The 26,249-nt window shown below is 34.4% G+C and overlaps 1 protein-coding gene across 3 annotated transcripts in view; it reads left to right on the top strand.

Moving 5' to 3' along the window:
- LOC145792496 (uncharacterized) overlaps positions 1-26,249 on the top strand; it is a 292,889-nt gene that overhangs the window by 11,220 nt on the left and 255,420 nt on the right. For 2 of the 3 annotated variants that reach the window (XM_082873178.1, XM_082873180.1), the window contains 3 exons: positions 149-213; positions 333-507; positions 1,192-1,395. In XM_082873178.1, coding sequence (XP_082729304.1) covers positions 149-213; positions 333-507; positions 1,192-1,245 — 294 coding nt within the window. In that variant the 3' untranslated portion in view covers positions 1,246-1,395. Of the gene's footprint in view, positions 1-148; positions 214-332; positions 508-1,191; positions 1,396-26,249 lie in introns of those variants that run through there. The other variant, XM_082873179.1, reaches the window with a different exon arrangement.

Here is a 26,249-nt window from a genome sequence, read left to right on the forward strand (position 1 = left end):
GGCAGCTGCTTGACATCAGCTACACATGAATCTCTCTCTCTCTCTCTCTCTCTCTTAATTTTACAGCCCAGCTACATTTACAGCACTTTTGATAAATTAACATATTTGGTTCAGAAGTTTGATGTAAGTGTATAATTTCTTTCTTTAGCTCCGTGATTGGTTGGATTTGTCTCTCAATCACTCAGTACCATCTTCACTTTTGATCCTCTCCAGGTATTTTAAAGGCCCTTTCAGTTCTAATTTTTGTAATCAAAATTGGAAGCCACACCAGTTTGTTTTAATCTATAACTTGAACTGCATTTGACTTTTTCCTGTTTTGATACTGTACACAGAGCCTTCACTATTTCTGGAAAGTTAAAGCCGGAGGAAATCGTTGGGGCTACATTGTCTTCACTTCCAGATGAGGTTGTCGATACTGTTGGTGTCGTAGCCTTACCATCTGAAGATTCTGTTTCAGAAAGGAGGAGGAAATTGGAGTTCCTTGAAATGCAAGAAGAACTCATCAAGGTTAATAATCTTGTGGTTTATTTTATTGCCAATTAACACGCTCTTTGACTTTTTGACCAATCATTCTTTTGGTGACAATATGCCAGGATAATTCTACTCTCAAATTTTACTGCTTTTGCCTTGTATTGACAGCTAGTCCTGATGTCTTCACTTTTGTTCATATCATGGGAACTTGAATCCTGAAGCAAAAAATGGAAAAATGTTTAGTACTTTCAATACTGTGGATAGATTGGGGACTTTGTTAGGAAATACGGTTGACACCCAAACCTCAAGGTGCATTGTATTATTGTGTTTGAAGTAGGGAACAAAGTTTCCTTTTGATTTTAATGGGATGTTTGAAATGTTTTCGTTTCCTAAGAGACCAAAACAAACACTAGTGGAATAACAAAATTCTAGCGTTGTCCAATGAAAGATAGTAGACAATTGCGAATTGCATCAAAACCCAATGCAACATTGTGAAATGATAAGTTGAGTGGACATAAATTTGGAATCTCTCGTAATAATTTTTTTTCTTTTTATATTTTTGGTGGGGAAAAAAAAAGAAGATAAAGGCATTATTTAGTAGTTCATTTTTTATGTTTTTCTGTAATTAAAATATTAACACCATTATATTGTCATTAATTATTTTTATTTTGTTATTTTCAAATATTTCCTGAGTAGCAGTTTGCTTCTTGTGGAATGCAGGCATGTAAAGATTATGACCAACTTTTGTTTTTGAAACCCACGGAAGAATCATGACGAAAACTTTTGGTTTTGATTTACGTTATTTAGATTTGTGAACAACATTATGTATGTATTATGCGACATTATGTAGTGGGATAATTTTTGTTGTTATGAATTTTTATTTATGTATTGTTATGAATGGAACAACATTATGGATTTTCATTATGTGCTAACTTTTGTTTATGTATGTATTTATATTATTATGTAATTATCGGTTTTTTTTTTTTAGTTATTTTTCATTTAATACAAGTTATTTTCATATTTTTAATAATTTTAATATAGTTTTTTTTTTTTTTGAGATGGCAGCACACACACCATCTCGAAAAGAAAATTGAACCACGGTTTTTTGCGACGGCAGCTTTACTGTCGCAAAAGGTAGGGGAATTGGTTGAAAAGTAGGGCCTTTAGCGACAGTGTTATTGTCGTCGTCAATAGTCTTTTAGCGACGGCATCAGTTGCTGTCTCAAATAAACTTTTAGTGACGACAACACAATGCCGTCTCAAAAAAACCCAGATTTTCACCCGTTATTTGTGACAGAATTTTTCCGTCGCAAAAAAGGCATTTTGCCGTTGCAAACTAAAGGCGACGGCGTTATGCCGTCGCTAAAAACCTTTTGCAACCCTCCACTTGCCGTCGCAAAAAATCACTTACCGTCGCAAAAAACCTTTTGAGACGGTATTTAGGGTATTTGCGACGGCGTTTTGCCGTCACAAAAAAGCAATTTTTTTGTAGTAATCCAAGGATGAAATGTTATTTGTAAATAGACTTAATTAATGAATATTGATAAGGTTATCAGAGTAATAAAATACGGGCGATTACATGCAACTAATAGTAGTTTTATAAGGAGGTAAGGAGACTAATGTCTAGGTACCCTGTTGTTGAAGGGCCTGAAATTCTGCATTCATGGCTGCAGTCCGTAAAGGAGAAGAGAGAGCCTGAGTAGTAGAGGTAGTAGGCTCAGTAGTAGAGAGATCAAGAGGAGAGGAAGTAGTAAGATTACAAGCTTTGGACCGAGTGATCATAGGATATGTGTTAAGGGTAGGCACAGAAGGGAGCTTAGGAAGATGAATAACAATTGATTGAATAGGAATATGAGAACTAGGGATAGGAAAGACAGGAGGAGGACTGATAGAAGTTGCAGGGACAGAAGGTGGAGATAGACAAATAGATGTAGATAATGGTGAGGAAACAAGAATAGTAGTAGGTAAGTCAGTAGAAGGCACATATATAGAGAGAACTAACACTGATGGAAGGGGAACATGAGAAAGAAAATAAGGAATAGGAGAAGAGCTAGGAAGAATAGGAGAAATAGGGTTATCAGAAGCAAAAGGGATTTGAAAGAAAGATTGAATGGTAGACAAGCTAGAAGAGTGGGACGACTTAGCAGCATAGGGAAAACAAGTTTCATTGAAAGTTACATGTCTAGAGAGGAAAATCTTTCCTGAGGTAGGATCCAAACACCTGTAGCCTTTGACAGTAGAGTGGTAGCCTATGAACACACAAGGGATAGACCTTAGAGCTAATTTGTGAGCTACATAAGGCCTAAGCCATGGAAAACACTGACAACCAAAGACTTTAAGGAAGGTATAATCCGGTAAGGTTTTAAAAAGTAACTCAAAAGGAGACTTATGACCAAAAGACAAACTAGGCAATCTATTGATGAGAAAGACTGCAGTAGCCATAGCCTCAAACCAAAACTGAAAAGGAACTGAGGATTGATACAACAAAGCAATAGCAGTCTTAGTGATGTGTTGATGTTTTCTCTCAACCACTCCATTTTGCTCAGCAGTATATGGACAAGTAAGATGACAAAGAATACCATTAGCAACAAGATAATCATGCATTTGATTGTTAACAAATTCAGTCCCATTATTTGTTCTTAAAACTTGTAATGAAGTAGAAAACTAAGTTTCAGCATAAGATTTGAAGTGTAAGAAAGTAGAAAACACTGCACTCTTAACATGAAGAGGATAAATCCATGTAAATCTGGTAAAATCATCAACAAACAACAAATAGTATTTATAACCAGAAGTAGAAAGATTAAAAGGTCCCCACACATCACTATGAACAAGGGGAAAAGGTTGTTTAACAGTAGTACTTGACAATTTGAAAGGCAATCGGTGGACCTTAGCAACACTACATGGAGTACAAACAAAGTTCTGGTGTTCCTTATTCTGAAAAACAGTAGGGAGATGCTTGGCAACATGATGAAATTTTAAAGGAGATGGATGACCAAGTTTTTGATGCCAAATAGATAATGAAACTTGTGATTGAGTGAGATGAGCCTAAGGTGAAGATGTAGGTGTGGAGACATCAAAGTGATACAGACCATTCACATTAGATCCTTTATGCAGTATTTGGCTCGTATGTTTGTCCTTAATAAAAAATGAATTAGCATCAAAAGTAACTAAACAATTATTGTCTTTGGCTAATTAATGAACAAAAAGTAGATTTGAAGCAATATGTGGAGTATGAAGAAGATGATTAAGTTTAAAGGAGTAGTGAGGAGTTAGTAACAAACCCTTACCAATGTGCTGTATAGGAATAGTTTGTCCATCACCTACAGTGACCAGATCTTGACCTTGATATGGTTGATAGAGTTGAAGATTGGTGAGATCATTGGTAATGTGATTTGTGGCTGCGGAATCAATGTACCAAGGAGTGGAAGAAGCAGATGAAGAAAAGGATTGAGCACTTATGACTGAATAAGCTCTTTGTTGAGACACAACATTAGAAGAGGATTGCAAGGAAGGATTTGAATGTAGAGGTTGAAAATTAGGATCCATTCGCCACCAACATTCAAAGGCACTATGATTATAACCTCCACAGATCTAACAACCATTACTGTTTGAATGATAGCTATTTCCTCCATATCTCCCTCTGTTAGGCCTATTATTAAACCTCACCTTTGTTTCAACCTCCTCTATAACCACGAGATTGACCATGACCTCTGTAACCTTGTTGTGAATGTGATCTTGAAGCTTGAGGATGAGACTGTGAATTTTCAGAACCTTTGGTTGTAGCATATGCTACTGGAGAGTCATGAACAACAATTTTAGCTTTATTCTCAATATGAACTTCTTCAGAACTTAAGAGTGAACACAGATCATCCATTGTAATGGATTCTACTCGAGCACGTATGGTTGTTTTGAGAGCATCATGCTCCTCTGGTAAGCCATTCAGAGTTAAGAGCACAAAATCTTTATCATCAATCATTGATAAAGCAAGTCGAAGATGATTTGAGATCTCTTCGATTTGAGTCAAATATTCACTCATGGTGTAACCTTTTTTCGTAACAGACTGCTACTTATTCTTCAATTGATGAATATGCGAACGAGATAGAGAAGTGTATCGCTTTTCCAAAGCAAGCCAAACTTCAAAGCGATGTTGATATTGACGCACTGAAGCATATATAGGATATGATAGTGTAGCAGTGACGAAACTGAGCAGATGTGCATCCATCATCTTCCATTAAAGAAATTCTGGATTGATTGTAGCTTTTCCAGATGAATCAAGGATTTTAGAGATTGGACAAGAAACCGATCCAAGAACGAACTCAAGAAGATTAGTTGCTCATTAGATATTTTGAATTTGATTCTTCCAAATCAAAAAATTTGTAGAATCTAATTTTACTGTTACCAAGGAATTGAAGTTTGAAAGTAGAAGGTTTAGGTTCTGTGGAATGGATGGAGAAACAGAGATAAAAGAAAGAGGATTTTCCATTGAAGCACTTTGGTGCTCATGAGAGCTCAGGGCTCTGATGCCATGAAAAAAAGAAAAAGAAAAAAACTGAATGATTTTTTTTCTTCTTCCAAAATATCTTGATTACAAGTATTTATACAAAGTGGTTAAGAGTTTGTTATAATAAACTCTTAACTAACTATATTTGACTAACTGAATCTAACCCACTCCTACATTTCTCTCACTACATGAACCTCTTGTCTCTAACGTATTCCTTATGCCATACACTGGCATACACGTGTTGAGAGAGATGCATCTGTTGCTGCAACTGTGGCCTTGGCAGCCGTTCTTCATCTTGAGACTGCATGTTGTCATTTGAACTTATACTCAATTAGACCAAATGGACAGAAAATTTAAAATTAAATATCAAAAATTGAACAAACTAAAAATGTAAGAACTAAAATGATACAAAAAAATAAAATATAAGGATTATCCACGTAATTTTCCCAAAAAGAAATTATAAACTTGTAAAGTTGTTGAAGAACGGTTCATGGTTCATCATTGCAAGATGATTGAAGAAAAAAAAGTTAGCCATTGAAGACTTGGTGTTGTCAAAAATATAATGACAAATTCAACTAATCTGATCGATCTATATCTATAAACACACAACCTCTTTGCCATGCTAGTTATCGTTAACCCTTCTTTCAATCAATTGCAATTTGCTTCAATTAAAATGTCCACTCACTTTTTCCTTGTAACCATGGCCATAGTGGCCTTGGCCTCCACACTTATCTTTGCTTTTGATTCCGATTCTCTACAAGATTTATGTGTTGATGTTAAGGACTCCAAATCTACTAATATACTATATACTCACTTCTATCTCATAACATTGTGCCTTTGAAAATATATGTTTGGTGTCATTTTAGTTTTCAACATTTTAATTTTGACAATTTCATTATCAAAATATGCATTAAAGTTGTCACACTAGTTGACGTGGCCAATATTCATTGTCAAAATAAATAGTATTTTTGAAATAAAAAATTACGCATTTGGTTCCTAAACTATTCAATTTTATTTCATTTTGATCCCAAAATTTTAATTGTTTTGGTTTTATGAAGGGTCAATTTTTATTTTCTCATCATGTAACATTACTGAAGCTAATTAGTTTGTTTAACATTTTATTTCTTTCACCCAATACTTACTGAAACACATCTATATTTTATTTTCACGCAGTTTTCGTGGATGGCAAGTTCTACAATGACCCAAAACTCGCCAAAAGCCAGTTTTTATTATTTTTATTTTTATTTTTATTTTTTGCCTCTTTACTCCCCAAAATACATCAACCCCAACTGGGTCGATTGTCACTCCTGTTAAAGTTATACAAACCCCAGGCCTCAACACTCTCGGCATCTCCTCAGATTGCATCGACTTCGTACCTTTCGGCCTCAACCCACCCCATACACACCTTCGCGAAACTGAGATCCTTGTGGTCTTGGAGGGTACCTCCACGTTGGTTTCATAAATTCCAATCTAGAAAATCATCTCTTCACCAAGGTCTTGTACCCAAAAGATGTTTTTTTTTGTTTCTAAAAGGTCTCATTCACTTCCAATTTAATGAGGGATAGACTAATGCAGTGGCTATCTCTGGTCTGAGTAGCCAAAACCCAAGTGTTATTACCATTGCAAATGTAGTGTTAGGGTCGAATCCAAAAACTTCTGATGATGTTGTTGCCAAGGCATTCCAAGTGGACACAAAGGTGGTAGACTATCTTCAAGCTTTATTTCTGGTGGCCCAACAACTAAAGAAGTAAATGGGGAATAGAATCATGAATCTATTATTTGTTAAACTTTAAACATATATATTTTAATATAGCAAAAATACATTGTTGGTTACACTCGAAGAGACAATTTCAAATCATATTAAATGGAAGCAGTGTACGAAGGGGCGGGAAGGTGTTACAATGACTAAGAAGTGTGTGCGCGTTCTGACACACATTGGGAAGAGGGTTAACTGCCGAATTTTTTACTTCCCAGGCTAGAAGCCAAACACACCGACTAACTGATGCTAGTAGGGTGTTTCGAGGGCAATTGTGGGAGCCGAATTTCATCAGATCCATGGGGATGGATAAGCGTGTCTGGTCCCAAAACGTAACCTCTATTCGGCACATACCCCAATCAATCAAGGAGCCAAATATAATAACCAGTACCTCAACCAGTAGAACAGATGCCGAGTAGAGGTACATGTAACGGAACAAGGATGGGCCCAGCCCAAAGGCCCAAAGAGAATATTATAAATACAAGATCTTCAGTTCTAGAACGGTAGGTGAGAACTATTAAGCTTAACTTAGAATACAAGTAATCTTGAGTGCAGAGAATGACTTGCTCGTCGGAGTGCTAATTCTGGCACTCCTAATTGGAGTGTTTATTCCTTTTCAGGTGACTTGCAGAGGATCACGAGTGTCCCCCAGGATCAGAAGAGTATTTCTAAACCATTCTCCACAGATCTAATTCGAGTGAAAAGGGCACAAAAATCGATCAAAGTAGGGGTAAAATTGATCTTTAATCAAATAGTTTAGGTGTAAAATTAAAATTATAAGAAGTACATGAATTAAATTGATCATCAAAGTATAGTTTAGAGGTAAAATAAAATTTTCTATACAATAGATATATTCACTCAATCTCCCTTTCTCCTCTTTTTTTGTCTTTTCTTAGAAAACAAGAACTAAAAACAAATAAGCATTCAAAATAACTAGCTAAGTAGAGAGTATTATTGGAATACATATTAGCTAAAGTGATTAGCTAATATAAAGATTGCATTTTTTGTTTAATGTACTTTAAGCTTGTAAAAATAGTTCTTAACATATTATTAGTTAAAATCTTTCCTTTTTTCTATAAAAAATGAAAACTCAATCATAATATGCACAAGTGTAATGATTAAACTCTATTGGGAGGATTCTAGTTGTGTTTGGTTTATGGATTTTCTTTATTCATGAATACTCATATATATATATATATATATATATTTTTTTTTTCCGACGTGGGATGTCTGCTTCAGAAATCATTCATTACAATATATAAAAGGAAAATTCTAATATACACCCTGAAAAATCTACAAATTCTCAACATATTGATTTGTAATTATAATTCATTTTAAACAATGAATAGTAATCCCAATCGAACAATCAACGGCAAATCGACACAACAATTTAACATAAAAAAAAACCATAATTGGACTCCTTCAATTGTGATAAAAAAAAATCATGGGCCAAAGCTACAAAACAATCCATTAAGAAGACAAAGAATTACATACGAGAACCCTCAATTGTCTAGCAAATCCATGCCTGAATTGAACTGAACCCAATGTGCCTCTTCCACCACCATCTTCACTATGAAATTGCTTTGCCCAATCTTGAATCCACAACGCCGTTGTAAATCTACGACGATGAGCCACTTCAGAATTCACCAAAGCTTCATACCCAAGCTGTCTAGAATCCACTGATCAACACCTTTATCCTTTTATGAATAAAAGAACAAAACCAACCTTTGGTGATTTTCAATATGTAGTTCGTTAATCAATTGATCACCATCTATACATTAAAGAAACTCATATTTAAACACTGTCCAATATAGAACACTTTGTATTTTACTCATTTATGAGAATTTGGACAGGTTCAACCCTACAAATAACAAACAACGCACTTTACACTAAACAGAGTTGTGAAGGTCGCTTAAGCGCTTATTTCATTGCTTGAGCACTGTGACTAAAGGCGACATATAGGCCTACCGCTCGAGCTCAACTTCTACCTCGAGCGGTAAAACTTGTCCCCGAAAAGTTTAGAACATTGGCAGAGATACCAAATGAACCACTTCACCGCTCGAGCACACAAAAGATATTAGATGCCCTTGGACCCCCCGATGAGCTGACTAGGTAGCTCGATCCTTGTACTTAGTCAACGAAGTGGCAAACAAGAAATGCTCAAGTCAAGATCGGAATGTCAGCACATACTCCTCTACATAGGCGCAACTCAGGTTGGATTCGCATCTAAACTTCATAACTCACAGATACAATAGAGTGAATAAAAATACAACTAAATAAAGTTTTGTTTAACGGGATTGCCAACAACAAAAACCTAACACACCCCTTTAAAAATGGTGTACCATATGCACCCCTAATTATGTCATTTTCTTATTTAGTTATGACCAATTTTCTTCTTAGTTATGACATTATTTTATTTTATTTTATTTTATTTGGTTGGTAAAATTGAAAGTATCATTACGACTCATGAGTTCTTTAATTATATCTCATGTTGTATTTCGTTGTGAATTATTATTATTATTATTATTATTATTATTATTATTATTATTATTATTTTTTAGAGTTATGACTTAGAAAATTGAAATTATATCATTTTTTTTAGTTAAAAGGTGCATATGGTGTACACCCTTTGAAAGGTGTGCACCATAATATTTCCCTATATAAAAATTTTAAGGACTGATTCCCCCCCCCCCTCTCCTAAAAGTGAAAATTTTGTTGCAAAAAATATTTGGGGATTAATATCGGTCATCATGAGGATAATAACTAAAATATTGTCCCAAAAAGTAAAAAAACAAGAATTTTAACAACAAAATTTTGAACATTTAGTCCATAAAATGTTTAATTTTTTAGACAAAAATTATGGTCCCAAAAGGATAATAATTCGTCACTAATGTCCAAAATTCGATAACAAAAATATAATAATGACACTTCAGATAACAAAAATATTTCGTTGATAAAAAATAATTTTATCTCTAAAATCTGAATTTGTTTTAATGATTACATGTGGTATGTGAAACTCAAAATACATAAATATTGAGACATAATCTATTAATTAAAAATATATTTAAGACATAAGAAGACAGAAATTTAGAGATGAAGAATCCCATGCCAAAAGTTCTCTATTTTCCGTAGTGATCCCCAATCATCCTCTCTAACCTCATAATTGGATCAAACAAAGAAAGGATTACTGGGTTGGGGACATACCCTTCAAGGTCTTGTTAAAGATGTGATCAATCATCTGAATTTTGTAATCATCAACCCATTTTATTGTTGTTGCATTTTTGGTGAAATCTACTCTTTTTTTTTTTTTTTTTTTTTTTTTTTTTTTTTTCCGACTTTGTCAATGTTTGTTTGGTCTTTGGTGCTTGCATATGATATGCTAATTATGTTCGTGTGCCGAATTTATGAAAAATTATATGGTGGTGCAGGGGCATTACATGATTATATTCTTGACCAATCACAATTCATCATGTCCTATCTTATTTTCTAATCACATGATACAAAATCGTGAGTCTCATCCTATTCACCAATCACAACTCACCTAAGACACCATGTGGCCGTGCCCTTTGCCTAGGACTACCAAATAGCTTTTACAACTTTATTGAGATATGATCATTTAACATGGCTAAATGCTGAGTGCACCTCAGTGTACCTACTTTATTTTATTTATGAACTCTCTTTTTTGCTGATAAAAGGATGTTCAAAAATCCAAATCACTCGAAGATTCAACCCGAACCTGACTGACCCGACCATAATATGAGTAGTTTCACCAATCACACAGTCGGCTGCAGTTCAATCACATAAAACTTTTTCAATTTTCGATCGAATGTCGGGCTAAATGATTTAGAATCTACCTAACTTGAACCGACCAAAATATGTATATGCATATATTTATGTACTTCAATAACGACGTCAGATTTGTTCACCTAAATATTTTAAAAGTGTAAGACTCACATTTAATTTTAATTCTTTTCTTCCCAAAGAAAATATATCTTTCCAATACACAAACTGGCCCTTTCTTATTAATAAATAAATAAATAAAACAAATGATTTGACTACACAACAACTCTTTTGTCACCCCACTCCTCAATCCTCTCGTTTCTCTTTCTCATCTTTCTCTCACACATTCTTGTCTTCATTCCTCTCTCTTTATATCTCTCTCTCACCCCTCCTGTAACGCCCCCAAAATATAACAATAAAATCATCTCACAATATTTTCCAATTAACAATACATTTCGGAATATGATATCTTTACATTCCCATGATTTCATTTTACAAAAGAATAACACATGCAATAATACATTTATAAGTCATAACCTTGAATCTATAGTATGTGTCGTAAGCAAAAGATATGAAATAAAAGTTAAGTAGATATATAAACGACCTAGTGGGTACAACTTTCCAAGATGGTACTTGGGTTCAACAAAAGTGAGTTTAAACTCAATACAAATAAAGCCCTAGGCTTATACAAAAATAGATATAACAATAACAAAAAATGAAGCTCTTGGCTCGTAGTCCCCCTAAGCTATTGCCATGGCGAAGGCATATCATCAGCAACTAAAAATGATTTTCCACATAGGGTGAGCCAAAGCCTAGTAGAGATACTCTATTACAATGTATGAATCTTAACAAAGTTATAAAGTGAATGCAAATGCAATGCTAGTGTCAAAATATTTTATATTTCTTTCCAAAATCATACAACACCAAGTTTATATCACAATTCATGAAATCATTTGCTTTACATTAGAAAACAAGGCAGTGGATACAATACTGGGAATCTCTAGGATGTGTTTGCAAATAGGCTACAAGCAGTAGCAATTGCCATTTTTACCGATACTAACCGGAATGCTCAACACCTATCCGCGCAGGTTTCTTGACTTTCACCAAGGACACACAAGCCAACTTAATACCACAACTACACTCCCTACCTAGATTCACTAAGGTATTCACCCATTTTTCTCAAAATAATAAACATTTTCAATGTGTCACATATCTTATAATGCTTAGTACAAATGGATGAGAAATTAGTTTCAATTCACTTAGTTTTCATGCAATTTCTACAACAATCATAGCTATCCTCCACCGATAGCCTAAAACAGATATCTCTAATTAGATAAATAATTTCCAATAAAGATATACTTTCAAACATTTCAAGATAGGAGTGATAATTCATATCTAACTCCACTACCATCATCATTATCGTTCCAATTTTATAAAACCAACATCAATTCTATTTTTTCTTTACAAAATTAAATATTCACAATTTAGGGAAAACCTCGTTATAGATAGACATGTGATAGTTTTTATTGCATTAAAAACTTGATTTGTTGGGTATTTTTGAACAGAAAGTGATAAGGGTTAGGATTTTATGATTTAGAATTAAATTGTGTGTTTTATTGCCAATATATGAGATTGTATGTCTAAGGAAAATGTTTAAAAGGATTAGAGTAAAAAGCCCTAATTAATTGTTTATGGGTTATGAGAAAGAGGGAAAAATTGATGATTTTATTTTATTTGAACCATATGGGGTATTGTGTATTACACATGTGAAAATGGGTATGTAAGAAAATAAAGAAGGGAAAATAAATTTTGGAATTCAATAAAGCATTTATATACTTTTGTAAAATGAAAAGTAAGCGGTGCTGATGATTTTTTTTCTTTAAAACAAGTGAATAATTGTATCCGTGACGAATTACTACTTGTTGAACCAAATTTGAATATTTTGAAATGCATCATAAAAAGGGAATGGTAGTGATGGAATAGACTTTAATTATGAGTTTTGAAAACGGCGTGAATTGGAGTTGAAAGATGAAAGTTATGTAACATATAAATGTTGATAAAATCTAAATTAAGAGGATGAAATTGAATTCATGGACTTGGTACCTGTTGTTTATGAGGTTGCGTCTTTGACCATCGGTAGAGGATGGTATTGCCGTTGTTAAATAATTATTGAAACTTGGAATAATGTGCCAATTGTTGAGTTAAATGAAAGTGTGCATTGATATGGGCTCCTCTCCCCTCTGGATTTGCGCCTGGTAAAGTTTGGCACTTTCACATGGGTTCCTCTCCCCTCCTGTTTGCACCCGGTAAAGTGAGAATGGGTTTCTCTCCCCTCTGGCTCGAGGTTGGTAAAGTTTGGCACTTTGAAATGGGTTCCTCTCCTCTCCGGCTCACTCCCGGTAAAGTGGGTTGTGGTAGTTATGGCTTGACGAAGCCGAGGTCTGTTATGTGTTAATTACGCATAATGTATCATCATACTTGTGTTGTGATGAAAAGGGATGCATTATTGGCTTTCTATGCATGTGACTGGTAAAATATGGTAATGTGTGTTGACACTTCTATTGTTGCTTATATATATGTATTTGTGAACGTTCATTTTATGCTTGTGTTTAAAGCCATAATATATAGTAATTGTCTTTGTAGCCATAATGAGTTGGAATGTAGAACGAGTATATTGTTTAGATCGATCTTAGGAGATCGTGGTAATGTGATGAATGGTTGAGATTTCTTTAAATGCAAATGAAAAGTTTTGAAAGGTAAGAACTGATCTTTTGTTTCTTGTTATGTTAAAAAGGATCTTTTGAAAATTTGTATTTATGTAAGTATATTTTGTTGGAACAATCTTCTGTGTAAAATAAAATAACTTGAAAATAAATTCAAACAAAATAAATAAATAACATACCAGATTTATTTAACGAACCGAAATAAAATTAAGACCAAGTCGAGTGTGTGACACTCTGTCCTTAAGACAGATTCGCCCCGCTACGGTGCTTACGGTTGAGTGGCGTCTATCTCCCAGGATACAACGATCTTCACAAATTTATAGAAGCACTTCAAATAAATTTGTTCGGCGAACCAAACCTATGTTCTAACTCTCTGAAAATTTATTCCTAAAATTAGAATGAAGAATAATGCAAAAGTAGAAAAATCTGGATAACACAAAGGAACAAATTATCACTAAATTTCCGAATCCCTAAAACTGCTGAAAAAGTTTATATTTATAGGCAACCAAAAAATGGTCCGAACAGGTGCCACTGTTTAAGTAAAACGGTGCACACCAAACTTAAACAATGCACCCATTAAATGAATGGAGGTTTTTGTCCGTTAGTGGAAAACAAATGTCTGTTTGAGCAACTGTTCCAAATTCATTTACATAAACTATTTTGAATATATATATATATATTAAATCAATTGAATATATATATATATATATATTAAACAAATTGAATAGTTTAATAAATAAATGAAAATGTACAAACATTTAGGAAACCACTTAGGAATCTAAAAATTTAAAATTAGAATTAAATTAAATTCTTACAAAGACAAATTTTAGGAAACTATATAGGAACCCAAAATTTGAATTTTAGAATTAAATTAAATTCCCACAATAATTTTTTTTTTATTGAAAAAATTCAAAAGAATTTTATCTAAATAAAAATTAATGTTAAACCCGAAAACGACGTCAACTTTCCATTCACTCATAAATGGTTTTAACGTTCCGTCTTCATCGTGTAACTTGCCACGCAGCAAGGAACACGTCACCTCTTCGGACCCACCCCAAAAAGACGTTTGGGGCCCACACAAATTGGGCTAAAAAATAAGCCTATAATAAACCATTTTCCAACAATCCCCCATATGAATGGAATTTAACGGAGAGAAAATGCAACAACATGATCTATTACAGAGAGTACAGAAATTGGAAATATTCTGCAAAGGATAGGTAGCTTTTGGCTTTGAACCTTCCCTTGTGAGACACTATCGGATTTACTAGCTAACTAGTGAAAATGATGTCTTGAACTGTTCAGCCGTTTGTGTAAACCAAGACAATAGAACTCACACAGTATATTCCCAAACACAGTTTAGTTCTCACTATTGTGTTCATTTTGGCCCTGAACAACCTGGTCTATCATGAGTGCTCTAAAGATTTGTAGCCCTTCACAAATCTTATGGAACCAGCCCAGTTCACACTCACATAGGTGATTCTTATGAAAAGTATCCTGCCATACTCCACTAGGTTTACCTAGATATAAGAATCATTAAAAGTATTACTTAACCTAAATCGCTGCAGACATCACTTATTTCATCATAGAAATGGGTAGGAGTTGAACTCCACAGTGATCCTTCTTAGTCAATCACAACTCGGTTGTCCCTTTGAACCTAGATCTTGGGATCTCCAATCAACTAGGTTGGGTTGCCGTTGTGGTAACTCTTATTTAATAGGCTTAAGTCCCATTCCCCTCGATGAATTTTCAACTAACTCTCTTGCTAACCCTTTGGTTAGTGGATCCGCTATGTTGTCTTTAGACTTAACATATTCTATGGAAATAATTCCATTAGAGAATAGTTGTCTTACGGTATTATGTCGACGACGAATGTGTCGAGACTTACCGTTATACATATGACTCTGTGCTCTACCTATTGCTGATTGACTATCGCAATGTATGCATATAGCAGGCACCGGTTTTGGCCAAATTGGAATATCTTCAAGGAAGTGGCGAAACCATTCTGCCTCTTCCCCAGCTTTGTCTAAAGCTATGAATTCAGATCCCATAGTAGACCTAGCAATACAAGTCTGTTTGGAAGATTTCCAAGATACAGCCGCCCCACCAAGAGTAAAGACATACCCACTGGTGGACTTCGAGTCTCTAGTATCCGATATCCAATTTGCATCACAGTATCCTTCAAGTACTGTTGGATATCTAGTATAGTTAAGCCCAATGTTACGAGTAAATCGGAGATATCTTAGAACCCTTATCATTGCTTTCCAGTGTTCTACTCCCGGATTACTCGTATATCTACTTAATTTACTTACTGCATAAGCTATATCTGGGCGTGTGCAGTTCATCAAGTACATTAAGCTTCCAATAATTTGGGCATACTCTAATTGAGAAATACTTTCCTGTACATTTTTAGAAAGATACAAATTAACATCTACAGGTGTTCTAGCTAGATGATCATCATCTTTGCTGAATTTGTCAAGTATTTTCTCAATGTAATGAGATTGTGACAAAGCATATCCTTCTGATGTTTTGGTAATTTTCATACCAAGTATTACATCAGCAATGCCCATGTCCTTCATGTCAAAATGTTTATTCAACATTTTCTTGGTAGTTTTAATCATATCATTATTACTACCAATGATGAGCATATCATCTACATATAGACATACAACGACATAACCTTTATCTGTGTTTTTAATATAAACACATTTGTCACACTCATTAATTTTAAATCCATTTGACATCATTGCCTTGTCAAATTTCTCATGCCATTGCTTAGGCGCTTGTTTTAAACCATATAATGATTTAACCAATTTACACACTTTCTTTTCTTTCCCTGGAACAGAAAACCCTTCTGGTTGTTCCATGTAAATTTCTTCATTTAACTCACCATTTAAGAAAGCGGTTTTAACATCCATTTGATGAATTTCTAGATTGTATAGAGATGCAATGGCAATTAGCATTCTAATGGATGTTATTCTAGTAACCGGTGAGTATGTGTCAAAGTAATCAAGACCTTCTTTTTGTCTAAATCCTTTAACTACAAGTCTTGCCTTGTATTTGTCAATTGATCCATCCGTTTTCATTTTCCTTTTGAAAATCCACTTATATCCAAGAGGTTTACAACCTGGTGGTAAGTCCACTAATTCCCAAGTGTGATTTTGTAAGATGGATTCAACTTCACTGTTGACAGCTTCTTTCCATAAAGGAGCTTCAGGACTGGACATAGCCTCTTTAAAAGTTAAAGGCTCATTTTCTACCATATATGTTAGAAAATCTGGACCAAAAGATTTTGAGGTTCTAACACGTTTACTACGCCTAGGTTCCTCTTCTTCATTTTGATCTAACTCTTGTTCTTGATCATGTTCTTGATCATTACTAGTAATAGCATCAAAAGATCTTTTCTTATTACTAGTCTCTTGTCCAATCTTATTTGGAAATACATGTTCAAAGAAAGATGCATTTTGAGATTCAATAATAGTATTTACATGCATTTCGGAATGTTCTGATTTATGAATCAAAAACCGATATGCACTACTATTCTTGGCATAACCAATGAAAATGCAATCAATGGTCTTAGGACCTATCTTAGTCTTTTTAGGACTAGGAATAGCCACTTTAGCCAAACACCCCCCACACTTTTAAGTATTTGTAGGATGGTACTCTTCCATGCCATAATTCATAAGGTGTTTGATTTATGTTCTTTCGGGGTACTTTATTTAAAATATAATTAGCAGAAAGAATTGCTTCCCCCCACAAGTTCTGAGGTAATCAAGAACTTATTAACATGGCATTCATCATTTCTTTTAAAGTCCTATTTTTCCTTTCAGCAATTCCATTTTGCTGAGGAGAGTAAGGAGCTGTGGTTTGATGAATTATTCCATGTTCTTTACAAAATTCACCAAAAGGTGATTCATATTCACCACCTCTATCACTTTTAAGTTTCTTGATTTTCTTACCAAGTTGATTTTCAACTTCATTTTTATATTGAATGAAAGTTTCCAAAGCTTCATCATTGGTTCGAATTAAATAAATATAACTATATCTAGTATAGTCATCTATAAAAGTGATTACATACTTTTTCCCACCTCTGGTTTGAATTGATTTAAAATCACAAATGTCACTATGAATTAATTCAAGTGGTTCCGTACTTCTTTCAATTGAATGAAAAGGAGTTTTAGATAATTTTGCCTCAACACAAATTTCACATTTATGATTTGAATCAATGTCAAATTTAGGTAAACATTCCATATTAATTAATCTACGCAAAGATCCATAATTAACATGTCCTAGTCTACCATGCCACAAATTTGAAGACTCAAGCAAGTAAGAAGAAGATGTAGTATTATTAATAACTGAGGGTATAACGGTCATTACATTTAACTTGAAAAGGCCATCAGACAAGTAACCTTTTCCTACATACATCCCATTCTTAGTAAGTACAAATTTATCACTCTCAAAAACTAACCTAAACCCATTCTTACTCAACAAAGATCCAGAAACAAGATTCTTGCGAATGTCCGGTACATGCAGCACATTGTTGAGAGTGAGTTCCTTTCCAGATGTCATATTGAGTACAATCTTTCCTTGTCCTTCAACTTTGGAAGTTGAGGAGTTGCCCATAAAGAGTTGTTCACCATTATCCACTGTAGAATAAGATGTGAACATCTTTTTGTCGGCACAGATATGGCGAGTAGCACCAGTGTCCACCCACCATTCTTTAGGATTTCCGACAAGATTTGCCTCGGAAACAACTGCAGAAAGATTGATGTCATCGACACCATTGGAAATATTATCCACTTCGGTCATGTGGGCTTGAGCAGGCTTCTTGCTTATTCTTCTTTTGTTTTTGCCTTTGCTACGGAAATCTTTGGCCCGATGTCCCTCTTTGTCACAGATGTAACATTTGCCATTAAACTTGTACTTTTTATTATCCCCCCCTTTAGAGCCTTGTGATGAACTTTCTCCAGAAGACTTTCGTTTCTTGGTTTTTGAAGCATGTTCCACCACATTTGCCTTAGACTCCATAGGAAGCTTACCAGCCCGCTTTTTAGAATTGCGGTTGTCCTCCTCAATCCTCAAACGGACAATCAACTCGTCCATAGAAATTTCTTTGCGCTTATGTTTGAGGTAGTTCTTGAATTCCTTCCAGCCTTTTGGTAATTTTTCAATTAAGGCTGCAACTTGAAAGGATTCACTGAGAGACATACCTTCTGCGTGAATGTCATGCATAATGAGTTGGAAATCTTGAGCTTGGCTGATCACAGTTTTTGAATCAACCATTACAAAATCTAAGAATCTGCCAACCACAAATTTCTTTGAGCCGGCATCTTCCGTTTTGTACTTTTTCTCCAACGATTCCCAAAGTTCCTTTGCTGTCTTGATTGGATTGTAGACGTTGTACAATGTGTTGTTAAGTCTGTTCAAGACGTAATTCCGGCAAAGGAAATCGGCATGTTTCCAGGCATCAACCGCAGCAACCACTTGCCGATCGGTTTCATCCTCTTTCAGGATAGGAGCATCTTCACGGAGGAAACGAGCCAGGTTCAGAGTTGTAAGATAGAACAACATTTTCTGTTGCCATCTTTTAAAGTCAGTTCCTAAGAACTTCTCTGGCTTTTCACCGTGATTTACCGGTACTGTTACAACAGGAGAGGGGGTTGGCGTCATTGCAGCCACCACAGTAGTATTTGTTTGGGCATTCGTTTCAGTAGCCATCAATTCTAATATATAAAACAAAATTATAATTAGAATTTACACTACACAGAAAATTAAACCAAATTCACAGAATTAAATTCTGTAAAAATAAAAGAAACAAGAATATAACTTTTATTTTCCAATTAATTTGAAAATAAAATAAAATTTTATTTAAACAAATTAATTCCACACAGAAAATTAAATTCTGTAAAAATAAAAGAAATAAAAAACTATAACTTTTATTTTTCAAATAATTTGGAAATAAAATAAAATTTTATTTAACCAAATTAATTTCACAAAAGAAAATAAATTCTGTAAAAATAAAAGAAATAAAAACTATAATTTTTATTTTTCAATTAATTTGGAAATAAAATAAAATCTTATTTAACCAAATTAATTCCACACAAGAAAATTAATTCTAGTAACACTTCAATAATTAAAATACTGAAACAGAATTTTAATTAATGAAAACTCAGAAAATAGTTTCTAAAACCCAAAATTAATTTCTGAAAAAATTCCACAAAAATATATTCTGAATTGTTAATGACACCAGTATCGTACTACTAGTTGTTGTCAAAGAAAAGAGACAGTATATTACTACTATCTGTCAAATAGCATATAATCACTATTTGTTTTTCCAACCAGAATATTATTTTGTAAATTCACAGAATATAATTTTCTTCCGAAATTATTTATGAAGAAAGAAAAAGGAAAACAAACGAAAAATTCTGTAAACAGAATAATTCGAATCTGTCTTAAGATTGTTGGAACAATCTTCTGTGTAAAATAAAATAACTTGAAAATAAATTCAAACAAAATAAATAAATAACATACCAGATTTATTTAACGAACCGAAATAAAATTAAGACCAAGTCGAGTGTGTGACACTCTGTCCTTAAGACAGATTCGCCCCGCTACGGTGCTTACGGTTGAGTGGCGTCTATCTCCCAGGATACAACGATCTTCACAAATTTATAGAAGCACTTCAAATAAATTTGTTCGGCGAACCAAACCTATGTTCTAACTCTCTGAAAATTTATTCCTAAAATTAGAATGAAGAATAATGCAAAAGTAGAAAAATCTGGATAACACAAAGGAACAAATTATCACTAAATTTCCGAATCCCTAAAACTGCTGAAAAAGTTTATATTTATAGGCAACCAAAAAATGGTCCGAACAGGTGCCACTGTTTAAGTAAAACGGTGCACACCAAACTTAAACAATGCACCCATTAAATGAATGGAGGTTTTTGTCCGTTAGTGGAAAACAAATGTCTGTTTGAGCAACTGTTCCAAATTCATTTACATAAACTATTTTGAATATATATATATATATATTAAATCAATTGAATATATATATATATATATATTAAACAAATTGAATAGTTTAATAAATAAATGAAAATGTACAAACATTTAGGAAACCACTTAGGAATCTAAAAATTTAAAATTAGAATTAAATTAAATTCTTACAAAGACAAATTTTAGGAAACTATATAGGAACCCAAAATTTGAATTTTAGAATTAAATTAAATTCCCACAATAATTTTTTTTTTATTAAAAAAATTCAAAAGAATTTTATCTAAATAAAAATTAATGTTAAACCCGAAAACGACGTCAACTTTCCATTCACTCATAAATGGTTTTAACGTTCCGTCTTCACTGTGTAACTTGCCACGCAGCAAGGAACACGTCACCTCTTCGGACCCACCGCAAAAAGACGTTTGGGGCCCACACAAATTGGGCTAAAAAATAAGCCTATAATAAACCATTTTCCAACATATTTTGAAGTATGAAATGTCATATATCTTATATACATATATATACGTAGAGCATTCATGATCACAGTTATCTATATATTGCTATTGTTTAGGATTATTGGGATTCCTACTAGACCTTTGTGTTCATCCCACGTTGCTAATCATTTTTCAAGTATGGAGTGAAGAGTTGCTCGAGACTTGAAGTCTGTTAATTGTTGGCCATGGGGCCTTTTAAATGCAGGTAGAATGCCAATGTATTGTAAAAAGGGTTAATCCCTTTTATATATTTCGTTATTTTATAATTGATGACGTAACGCCTATGTACGTGTATTGTATTTCATTACATGCACACGAGAGAGAACATTATAATTTATTTCTTCCTAAATATCCTTGATGTTTATTATTATTGAAATGGACTGATTTAAAGGAAAAATGTAACATTATCCAAGTAATAAAAGTTGGGGTGTTACATTTCTAATATCCTTGACGTAGAAAACATAACCAAGTTCACCAAAAGTTAGCTGGTCCATTGTCGTCTCTTAAAAATTGAATATGGGAGTTGTGAGAAAGATTAAGAGAGTGTTAGCAATATATGAGAGAGAGCGAGAGAGAGAGAGAGAGAGAGAGAGAGAGAGAGTACTATTTAACAAGCTTCAATTTTATAAAATTATAAGAAAACAATTTTAAGGATCATTTAACAAACTTCATTATCATAAAATTACGAGAAAACAATTTTTAAGGAAATCATTCATAACCAACCCACTTGTTTATGCTATCTATTAAATCATATTTGCTTAAAGTTTAACAAATAGATTCATGGGTTCTCTATTGTTTATTTCTCTAGTTGTTGGGATACCAGAACTAAGCTTGAAGATGGTCTACCACCTTCTTGTCTACTTGGAATGCCTTGGCAAGAACAGCATTAGAAATTGAAATATCTAGAAATCTCCTAGATATTGATTTGTGATTATATATGAATTTTAATGAGTAAATAGCAATCCCAATCAAACAATCAAAGACAAATCAATACAACGATTTAACATGGAAAAATCACAATTGGAGTGCCTCCAATTGTGAAAAAAAACCACGGACAAAAGCCACAAAACAATTCACTAAGAAGACATAAATGAATTACACAAGTGTACTCTCAATTACCTAGCGAATCCACGCCCAAATCGAACCGACCCCTATGTGCCTCTTTCAGCCCCGTCTTCACCTCAAAATTGTCTTGTCCAACATTGAATCTACAACGCCGATGTTGATTCATGACGGTGAGCCACTCCGAAATCCACCAAAGCTTTTGGCTCGAATTCCACAGAATTTACTGAAGAACAGTACTCTCTTTTGTATTGAACGAAACAAACAATCCTTTGATATATACTTTTCAAACCAGATTTAAACTCAAACAAACGTCAAAGAAACTAGCAAAAAAGCCCCAGATATAAACCCTAATATCCAAGAAGAAGATCTGGAAACTGTAACCCTAAAATCTGACCGAAACACATATTTATAGCAATTTGTTCCGCGATCTCCGCTCGAGCGCAAGAATGGCCGCTCGAGCGGACTGACGCTCTGTAACGCCCTCAAAATAATAACAATAAACCCATCAGATAAGACATGCATTTACATATAAATTAACCACATTCTTTTATACATTAGAGTTTCATTACATAAGTATTACATGTTAACATCAAAACAAAATGCCTTACAGGCTTACAGCTTTCCAAGCTAACACTTGGTTACAAACAAAGAGTACTAACTCGTTTACACATTAAGCCCTTGGCTTGAAGTTACATGTAATACATCAAAAGTAAAACGACAAAACTTGTCCGCCTCAAGCCTCCCAAGCTATGTCCTTGGAGGTGGCATGCTACCTGCACCTGAAAATGATATTCCCATATAGGGTGAGCCACAGCCCAGTAGAAATACACTAAACCAACCATGAACAATGCCTAAAATGTTAGCAATTGATAGATGGCCAACACTGATACAATCACATAAATCACATATTTATGTCATACGACTTATGAGTCCAAGTTTCCTTTCATTTTTCCCTTTTTTTTCAACGGACAGGCATATAAGCACTAACCACATTCTCAACAGATATGTATATCAACAATATCCACATACTCAGATAAGAAAATAAGCTATATCCACATTCCACAACAGATATGTATAACCACAATATCCACAGATAAGCATATGAGCTATATCCACACATCACAAAGATAAGCATATAAGCTCTATCTTCACTTCTTTAGACAAGCATATGAGCTGTATCTACGGAGTTCATCCCCTATCTTCTCCCAACACTAACCGGTTTAGAGGTACATCCCCTATCTTCCCCTAAACCGCGGAGTACATCCCCTATCTCCTCCTCTACACAAAACGTATATAAACACATTGGTTCTATATACAATCACCCAATACATACAGTTAATGTATTTTATCAACCGTCAAGTTCCATGACACATTTCATTGATTAGTTTCAGTTTGCCTAATCATCATGCATTGTCTACAAAAATCACGACTATCCTCCACCGATAGCCCAAAGCAGTTATTTCTAAACAGAAAATAAATGCACAATGGATATTCAATCAACATTTCATTTCTTCATTCTTTTCAATTAATTATCCCAATTAATTAAACAATGTAATTAGGTCAATTCCCATAATTAACATTTCAACCCTTAGGTCCCATTTTCATCAATGATTCAACAATCATTCCATTTTTCTATGCCAAACATGCATCTAGGTTTATTATGAATAAAACCCCAACTTTTGTAAAATTACACAAAAGCCCCAAACTTTCACAAAATTACCAAACCAAGCCCAACATCTCAAAATACCAAAATTTAAAGACAAAACCCATAGAGAGGAGTAGGATATCCCTACCTCAAATTCGGAGTCCCAAAGGAGAAGACGACAAAACCCAACGTGCTCCAAAACCCGTGATTTTCAGATTAAAATGTAGCCCTCGACGATCAACAACTTTTTTGTAAAGGCCAAAGGTGAGCAAATCACTCCTACTAGATCAAAACCTAGAGAGAAGGTAGTATCTAGAGAGAGAGACTCAACAATGGTGTTTTTTGGAAAAGTAAGAGAGAGAAGAGAAAGTGAAAAAGTGATTTGAAGAGTCACAAATTCGGGACTTTAACCCAGGTCTCCGCTCGAGCGTAAAACACCCCGCTCGAGCGGCCACTCACAGACTTCCGCTCGAGCGGCCAACCTCCCGCTCGAGCGCAGAATGCACTCGCCCAGCACTTTTGCAGAACCAGGCCTCCGCTCGAGCTCCCAACCCTACGCTCGAGCGTACAACACTGCACAACAAATACTGGATGGGTGTATTCCCCGCTCGAGCGCCAACACCTCCGCTCGAGCGGACAGGCCAAAAATCTGGGCAACTAGTTTTGGTTTCTAAACTCAACCAACCTGAAACAAATCCGCCCAACACATCCTATAACTCAAATACGAAGAAAAAGGAATGTAAACACGATAATAACCAACTACCAACATCCACGGACACATGTCCGGATCACTGTACAACAAGGGTAAACCCGGGATCGCTATACGCTCGAGCATAGGAAATTCCGTTTGAGCGGAAAAATGCAACTCCCAGTACTTTTGCAGGCAATCAAACTTCTGGAACCAAAAATTCTCTGTTCGAGCGCACAAACAGCCGTATGAAAGAATTAAACACCACAAACTTCTTTGCAAGGCACAATTTGGGTTGGATTTGCATTTAAAACTCATAGCCTCACTGAAATAAAAAGATCGAATACAATTACAACTGAAAAGAGTTTTGTTAAACGAAATTGCCAGGAATAAAACCTAACAAAAATCATTGGATTTGACCCGAATATTGTATTAGCAACTGTAATGGTTCCGGGGTTTTGGCTACTTAGGGCGGCAAGACCTTGTGGGATTTGGTCTTTCTATTATTAAATTGAAAGTGAATGAGACCCTGTGGGAACACAAAAACATCTCCTGGGTACAAGACCTTTGTGAAGAGACAGTTGTCAGTGTTGAAGGTCACGAAGCCGACGTAGAGAGTACCTTCCAAGACCACGATGACTGTAGTTGCACAAGGGTGCGTGTGGGGTGGGTTGAGGCCATAAGGTGAAAAATCGATTCGAGCTAAGGAGATGCCAAGAGTATTAAGGCCTAGTATTTGTATAACGTTTACGGGAGTGACCTTCAATCCAACTAGGTTCAATGCGTTCTGAGGAGTAAGGAGGCCGGAAAAGAAGAAGTCATTGACTATGGCAAGCTTTGGGTCATTGCAGACTTTGCCATTCACAAACACTGCATGCAAAGGAAATAGACTTGTGCTTTAGTTAGGATTGGGTGAAAGAAAGAAAATGTTATATAAACTAATCAATTTTCAATAATGTTACAATAATGACATCAAACAAATTAAACCTTGGTCCTTCACAAATTAAAACAATTAAAATGATGGAGACCAAAATGAAACATATCATATATTTTGAGGACCAAAAGTGTAATTAACTTCTTTTTTTTTTGTGGCTAATGTGTATCTTTTGTTCATAAAATACTGCTTATTTTGATGACGAATATAGACGATGTCAGCGAGAGGGAGACAACTTTAATCCATATTTAATACTTTGAATATGAAATTGGCACCACTAAAATATTGATTGTCAAAATGACACAACAAGATATTTACACAATGAAAAATACAATTAATCAATCAATATTTGACTTCAAAATGGAAAACTGAAAACTGAGGTTTTAATTATTATCAAAATACAATCGCTTTAAATAATTTTTGCCACTAAAATTATATTTCAAAATCTAAGACTTAAGTTTGGAAAGCACAAAGTTGAGAGAGACGAGCATAAAATATACCAGCAGAATTATTGATAGCAACACATGTGAAAGTTGAGAGAGACGAGCATAAATCTTGTACAGGACTAGGGTCAGAAGCAGATACAAGTGAAACCAAAGCCATGATGCTATGGTTACAAGGATAAAGTGGGTGCCCATTGTAATTGAAGAAAATTGGAATTTCTATGACTAATTGCTTGAAGGAGGAGATAGATATCTAGCATGGAAAGCGTACCTATTATGGATAAGAGTAGTTGAATTTTTCATTCCAATGCCAATGAGAGAAGAATTAACGAGTCCTCAATCGGTAACATTTTTCATCATTCACCATTTAATTCAAGGACAAACCGTTCTTCAGCAACTAAACCCCATTCTCATTTAATTTTTTCTAACTGCTTATTGAAATGCTGCTATTGACTTTTCTCTTCCATTTTTTTAAATAGTTTTTATTATTATTATTATTATTTTTTTAGAGAAAATATCATTTTATCCCCCAAACTTTTACGCGTTTTTTAATTTGACTCCCAGACTTCGATTAATATTAATTTTACGCTTAAACTTTCAAAATTTTGATCAATTTGGCTCTTGCCGTCACATTCCGTCTACAATTGGACGGAATGTGCTGATGTGGGGGTAAATTGATTTTTAAGGTATAGTTTGAGAGACAAATTGATATTTAATTTAGGGGACAAATTGAGTTTTAAGGTATTGTTTGGGA

The sequence above is a fragment of the Camellia sinensis genome, chromosome 6, assembly GCF_055761805.1.
Source record: "Camellia sinensis isolate YWXY chromosome 6, ASM5576180v1, whole genome shotgun sequence".
Lineage (NCBI taxonomy): Eukaryota > Viridiplantae > Streptophyta > Magnoliopsida > Ericales > Theaceae > Camellia > Camellia sinensis.